This window comes from Olea europaea, chromosome 4, assembly GCF_002742605.1.
Source record: "Olea europaea var. sylvestris chromosome 4, O_europaea_v1, whole genome shotgun sequence".
Classification (NCBI taxonomy): domain Eukaryota; kingdom Viridiplantae; phylum Streptophyta; class Magnoliopsida; order Lamiales; family Oleaceae; genus Olea; species Olea europaea.
The window spans coordinates 2,144,013-2,151,476 of NC_036240.1; the positions used below are offsets into that span (position 1 = coordinate 2,144,013).

The 7,464-nt window shown below is 34.6% G+C and overlaps 1 protein-coding gene across 1 annotated transcript; it reads left to right on the top strand.

The window, feature by feature from the left end:
* The first annotated feature begins 4,624 nt into the window (after positions 1-4,624).
* On the top strand, positions 4,625-5,137 carry LOC111392238 (uncharacterized mitochondrial protein AtMg00810-like). Its single transcript, XM_023017527.1, has 2 exons — positions 4,625-4,934; positions 4,977-5,137. The coding sequence occupies exons 1-2, from the start codon at positions 4,625-4,627 to the stop codon at positions 5,135-5,137; spliced, it is 471 nt and encodes a 156-aa protein (XP_022873295.1).
* Positions 5,138-7,464: the final 2,327 nt, after the last annotated feature.

Here is a 7,464-nt window from a genome sequence, read left to right on the forward strand (position 1 = left end):
TTAAGAAATAAATGTTCCGAACATGTATTTTTGAGTAATAAATTACTTATTGAAGATATGCATATTATATATATATATATATAATGTGATTCCATTCTTTTGCTATTAGATTGTTACTCTTATTAAAGTAAGGGTCCATAGGGATAAGAACATGGTTATAATCAAGTGAATGAACAAAGCTCGATTCTTTTGATTGGTGCTTAAATAGTTTTATAATGCTCGTGGGCTTTATCTTTTGGAACATTAACACTTCAGTCTACAACCTTTTTTGGCATTGTTAGGTTTTAGAGTTGTTGGCAATCTTTATATAAAAACGTAGTTGTAAAAGAGATTTAAGAGTCAAAGAGTCAAGTGGTAGGTTGTATAGATAAGTTAGAAGTCCTTGGGGTCGTCAATGGAACCAAGGAAAAATTGTTGAAATTATGCTAGCTCGCTGCCAAGCTATTGCTTGAGCACTCAAAACATCAACATTGTAGCATGCTACTTGCCTATCTTTCAAGTGGAGCACCGATAGTTGGTCTGTTGCTAGGCTCTCATATGAGCGATGGTGTTTCCCGGGAAATCCTAATTCTCATTTTTTAAGAGTTTTATCTAGTCTATACTATCCAAACCTCTATACTTTATATACCCATGCTCCATTTCAAAAAAGTGTTGGGTTGAATATTGAGTTAAACAAGAAATCACTTTACATAACTGACAAACAGTTCAATGCTCTCTTGATTCAACTATATCATTGAAAACATCAAATTCATATAGTCCAAATCACCAAAACACATTCTTCTGCATAATCTATCAGAATTTTTAGGATCAAGAAAGGTGACAGTAGTTCCAGTTGAAGGAGAATGAGAAGTTCTCAGTGATCCACAGGAAATAGATGAATTAAGAAGGCGCGAGGGCATGCAATCCGAGATGGCTTTGGAGATTACAGTCAGGAGGTCAGAAAGTACTATAGTTAATCAAATTTTAGAGTAGTATAAGTTGATTTGTTTATAGTGGATTCTTACTGGCTTGGTCCCGGGGTTTTTATCCTATGAGGAGTTTTATTCGTCATCAATTTTTTTGGGGTTATTTACTTTTCAACAATTTACTAACTGCGATAATTCAATATAGGATAGTTTTGCATGTGAATTCATCTGGACTAATTAACAACTATGACTCGATGCTTTTATTAATTGGTAAATTTAAATGAACTTCGTTATTTCAAGTCGTATCAGAGCCTCAATTCTATTCCTGACCCTAACTTAGTCTAGATGAGTCAATATCTTTTTGTGCCTGATTTTTTAACGGAAGTAATTATGCATATTGGAAGGTTAGAATGAGAGCCTTTCTTAAATCTCTAGATGAGAGGATTTGGGTTAGTGTACAAAATGGTTGTACAGCCCATTCTACTACTATTTCAGGTGTAGTTACACCAGCGAACATTTCACTTTGGACCAATGATGTAATAGCTTTTGCAACTGGAATAGTAAAGAGCTTCATGCCCTATTAATGGCTGTGTTCGCCGAAGATTTTAGGAGAGTATCGATATGTGAAATCGAGAGGCAACCAAAATTGTAAAGAACTCCAAGCTGCAGATGATAACCACTAGGTTTGAAAAAATTAGAATGAAGGATGAGGAATTGTTCAATGAATTCTATGGGAACTAAAATGACAAAGTAAACTCTAACTTAAACCTAAGTGAGAAAATTCTCAAGTCTAAAATTGTTGGAAAGGTTCTTAGATCTTACTTGAGAGGTTTAAACCCGAGATTACCGCAATTGAAGAGAGAAAAGACTTAGATACAGTTAAGACAGAGGCACTTGTAGGATCACTCCAAACCTATGAACTCACCATATCTTAGTTACCAACAAACCTATGAATGTTGCTGATCTTAAACCCAAGGACAAGGGTACCTTAGGACAAAGGCCTACTAGTAAACATAGGACCAACTGACCTAGAAACCAATATCAACAATCACGTAATTTTTGAACTAAGGTTTATTCTTATTTCTCACAATTGTGGTGTACTGGGACACATAAGGCCTATGAGTCAAAGCTCATGAATAGAAGTAGAACTTAGGATATCTCTAACAAGGTTCACTTCCTTACCAATCAGATTGGCCACTTAACTAAGATGATGATACAGATGACTAGGATTACCTCACTTCTAAGAAGGTTTGGGTTAAGAAAAGTGATCTCTCTAGGTATGATGAACAATTGAATTGCTATGTTGCTCATGTTGCACTTAAAGCTCAAAATAACTCCAAATGGTATCTTGATAGTGTGTGTTCTCAACATATGTGTGGAATTAAAGCCATGTTCTCTACTCTTGATGATTGGAATGGCAATATGGTTACTTTTGGAGATGGGGCAATACTACACCTATTCTTGATAAATATACCATCAATATATATAGATTACCTGTCGTCTTAAATGTGCTTTATGTGAAGGGTTTGGAGTCTAAGTTGTTAAGCATTAGTCAAGTATGTGATGTTGATTTTTAGGTTAGTTTTGTCTAGAAAATGTGTATTATTTATGATCATACCGGTAATGTTGTCCTCGAAGGTGCAAGGACTTTTGACAACTGTTTTGGAGTTCTTCTAAATTCCAACTATATGTGTAGCAGTGCCAAGATTGATGTCACTGAACTTTGGTGGCATCAAACTCTTGGTCATATGAACTATAAGAGACCGTCTAAGTTGGCTAAGAAAGAACTTGTTAATGCTTAAACTAAACTTGAAAAAATTGAAAACACTATATATGGACCATGTCAACAAGGTAAATAACTTAGAGTAAATCATAAACAAACTACTAACATATTAACAAATAGGCCTTTTGAATTACTCCATATGGACGTAATGAGACCATTTATGACTGAGAGCCTTGGTGGTAAGCATTACATTTTGGTTGTAGATAATTTCTCTAGGTACACATGGATTGAATTGTTGAGAAAAAAATCTGAAGTGTTCAACCTTGTTAATCCTTGTACAAGAGACTTAGAAATGAAAAAAAAAAAAATTTCACTATATCTAGAATCTGAAGTGATCATGGGAAAGAGTTTGAAAACTCTAACCTTGAGAACTTTTGCACAGAGGAGAGAATCTAGCATGGATTCTCTTTAATGATCACTCCACAACAAAATAAAATAGTTGAGAGGAAAAATCGCGTGCTTCAAGAAATAACTAGGGCCATGCTTCATGGTAAGGGTCTAGCTATGCATTTTTGGGATGAAGCTATGACTACTGCTTGTCATATTGTAAATAAGGTTTACCTTAGATCTAAAACTGATAAGACACCGTATGAGATCTAGATCTAGAACGGTAAAAAGCCTACTGTTAAATACTTTCGTGTATATGGTAGAAAGTGCTATATTCTAAGAAATAGAGAAAATTTGGGCAATTTTGACTCTGAGTGATGAGAGAAACTTTCTAGGATATTTCAGGAACAGTAGAGTCTCTTGTGTATACAATTCTTGTACATGAGTTAGGATGGAGTCCATAAATGTCGTGATAGATTTTTTTAAGTGAGTGAGAGATTGTAGGAGATTGGGATGAGTTAGATCACTCGAGTATAGATCCCGTCATGGTAATTGAGCCTAAAGAAAAATCAATTTTTGAACTTCCACACTCACCTAAAGGTATAGACATTCCCAATAAGGAGTCATCACCTAGTATGAGCTCCAACTTTCCTAGTGAACCATCTCTTAGTAAAACTTTAATCCTTCCCGTGGAGTAATTACTTAGTAATAAATCCAAACCTCTTAAGGAACCTTCATCTAGAGTTAATTCTAGTCTTATTGGAGATTTAGATAAAGGGATGAGGTTTCGCAAGAGGGGTTTTAAACAACCTCATATTTGCTAGCTATGTGTCCCAAATTGAGACTAAGAAAGTATAAGATGCCCTTAGTCATGAATGCTAGGTAAATGTGATGCATGAGAAACTAAATCAACTTGAGAGAAATAATGTATGGTATTCGGTATCTAAGCCAGGCAATTGTCATGTTATAAGTATGAAGTATATATTTAAGAATAAGACCGATGATCAAGGTACCATAACCATGAATAAGGCTAGGTTAGTTTCCCAGGGATGATATTAGATGGAAGTAGAGTAAATGGCTGATACTACTGAAAGGATTCATCTTTGGATAATAGGTACTGTAACTGGTACTCTTATGATTGGTTTAATAGATATTTTCATCCGGTTGAAGATATTGACTTTGATGAGACAGTTGTCCATTTTGCACGTCTTAAATCCATTAGAATTCTTCTTGTTGTTGCTTGTACCTTAAGACTCAAGCTATATCAAATGGATGTCAAAAGTGCTTTCTAATGGAATACTTCAAGAAAAAGCTTATATTGAACAACCAAAAGGATTCATCAGTCCTTAGTTTCCACATTATGTCTACAAACTAAATAAAGCAATATATGGTCTTAAACAAGCTCCTAAAACTTGGTATGATAGACACATTGCGTACCTTTTGTAATGTGGTTTTCTCAAGAAGGTCTAGACAAAACTTTATTCATAAGAATATTGAAGAAACCACTACCATAGCACGAATTTATGTCGATGATATAATCTTTGGTTCTTCCATTGACTCACTTGTTCATAAATTTGCTGAATACATGAAGCAAGAATTTTAAATGAACATGGTTAGAAAATTAAGTTACTTTCCTGGTTTCCAAGTAAAGCAAACTAATGATGGGTTATTTATATGCCAATCAAATTGTGTAAAAGACATTGTCAAGAGATTTGGACTAGACAGCAAGAAACATACTAGAACGCCCATGAGCACAAGTGTTAAGTTAAGTCATGATCTTACAGGTAAGAGTGTTGATCAGACACTATATGAGAGTATGATAGGTAATTTACTTTATCTTAGTGCCTGTAGATCTGGCATAGCTTTTAGTGTTGGGTTATGTTTAAGATTTCAGGCTGATCCTAAGAAATCTCACTTGTGTATAGTAAGGCGTATCATTTGATATGTAAATGGCACTGTAGATCATAAACTCTTGTACTCTAGAGACTCTAATCTTGATCTTGCATACTATTCCGATGCCAATTGGGCTAGAAATGTCGATAATAGAAAGAGCACATCGGGAGGCTATTTCTATGTTGATTCTAATCTTGTAGTTTGGATGAGTAAAAAAACAAAACTCTAGCTCATTATCTATGGATGGGGCTAAATACATAGCTGCGGGAAGCTATTGCACTCAGCTCCTTTAGATGAAACAAATATTGAGTAATTATAGGATTAAGCAGGTTACTATGACTGTGTTCTGTGATAACACAAGTGCTATTAATATTTCCAAAAATCCTATTCAACATTCTCGGATCAAACATAGAGTTATTAGACATCACTTCATTCGAGAGCTTGTAGAGACCCCTTGTTGTATCTCTTAAACACTTATCTACAAAAAATCAACTAGTTAACTTGTTTACTAAGCCCTTAGATGGTTTGAGATTTGAGTTTTTGTGTACCTCTTTAATTAGGTACTTAGGTATATGCATATACAGTTCATGTCGTTCATCCGTTCTTGCATACATTTTACTCTACATATATTCATTTTTGTTGTGTTTGCTTCATTTAAGAATACTAATAATAAAAATGTAACACTGTAGCATTGTATTTGATTTGCTAGAACTAGCTATTTGTAACCAAGTATGCATACAACCGATAAATAGTTGGGTAATTTCCATCACTTTGTTTAGATTTATATGGAGTATCGGTATAAGTCTCCATGTACCATCTGCACAGCACAAACTATGATATTGTAAGTAAGTCTTGACCACATGTGTGAGATTTGTGATGGTAGTCATCTATTGGAGAGGTGACTTTGAACATGAATTAATTATTACTAGTTTGACCTAAAGCTCTAGCATATTCCCCCTTAACAAAAAAAAAAAGCTGACTAAGAGTAAAAATTTGAAACATACTACAAAATGAAAGTTATTTTATACTTGTTTTCGGAGCCTTTTTTACTCGAACAATTAAGTTTGAGGAGATTCTGATAACCTGATGCACTACGGTCAACTTATATGGAGTCATCGGCCTAAAGCTCATTACATGAGCTATCTTAGTCGCTTAATGGATATCAAATTGCACATAAAATTACAAAAAGTGTTTGCTTACTGATAAGGGAAGAAAGAAAAATTATACACGAAAAATCAATATTTGCCTTTCTTTAATAGAGAAAAAACACTCATTCTACGGTGATATTTAACATGTCATTTCTTACAAATTTAAGGTTGGAATCTTACTCACAAGGAATTAATGTCACTTTTCATGCATAGGGCACGAATACAATTTACTTTATTTAAATGTGATCTGAGTATGTGGAAAAAAAATTTCTATTCATTGATTTTGTCTTTCTTGTGATCCATTGCATTTTTGAGTTAACATACATGTTGAAGTGCGTGCCATGATTTTAAAAAAGGGCTATATTTCGAAATTTTCAAAAAAAAGGTGCTAGTTTTGTCAATAGGCTTTCACCCTCTTGGAACTGAGGTATCGCTCTAGCGTAAAAAGCATATGCTCTGTCACTAGCCTATCGCTTGCCTCTCGCTCGAACGACAGCTTCTATATTTAAATTCCATCGCGAAGAACAAAAGTCAATTTTATCGGATCTCTCTCAATTTTGACTCAAATTTCGTCTCGTCCAAGTTCAATATGGGGTTCCAAACTTCAATTGACGTGTTTACATCTTTCATAGGAGCTCATAACGTAACTTAATTCCATAATTTTTCAAATTAATGGTAAAAAAAAAGTTTAATCCTTAATTTTCGCGCTTTTTTTTTTTTTTTTGGTTTTGATTTCTTTTTGTTTCTTAGATCAATTCATAAATCTACAATGCATGATTAGGAGACTATAATGTGTTCTCACTCCAAATTGCAGCATTTACTTAAAAAAAATTCGAGTTTGAAGCTTAAACTCGTGTATTAGGGTTTTTCGATTTTTTGGGGGATTCTTCTTGATTTTAGATTCGTTTTTTTTATGGAGTATGGGATAGGATTTAGATGTTGGAGTGTTGAGTTGTGAATTGCATTCGTTGATGAGGCTGTGGTTGGATGAGTTGGAGTTTGCACGTCATACTTTGCACACATACGTCACTTGTTTGATATATTGTCTCATCAACATTTTTGTTCAATTTTTGATGCGTAATTGACCAAACACTTTGAGCGCACTCTTATGAGCACGTCTAGATAATCACATTGCACTTTTGCCTTGGTTTTTATGGAATTCAACGTTGACGCTATATCACCCACTTTTGACATTCGTTACCCTGCATCTTCACATTGTGTCACCCTGTGTCTTGGCATCGTCTCACCCTATGTCTAGGCACCGTGTCACCCCTGTGTCCCGATACCATGACACCTCCATCCATGCATTGTATGGCCTTCGACTTGTCTCACATCACTTTGGTTAGTCACCTATGTCCACAAGTTATCTAAATTATTTTTGTATCGTTTGGCGTGCATTGGGAAATTC

Bases quoted from the DNA above. Each gene is read 5' to 3' on its own strand.
- LOC111392238 (XM_023017527.1), top strand. From the start codon at position 4,625: ATGGTTAGAAAATTAAGTTACTTTCCTGGTTTCCAAGTAAAGCAAACT. The intron at 4,935-4,976 runs GTATAGTAAGGC...ATGGCACTGTAG, and splicing joins TCCTAAGAAATCTCACTTGT to ATCATAAACTCTTGTACTCT.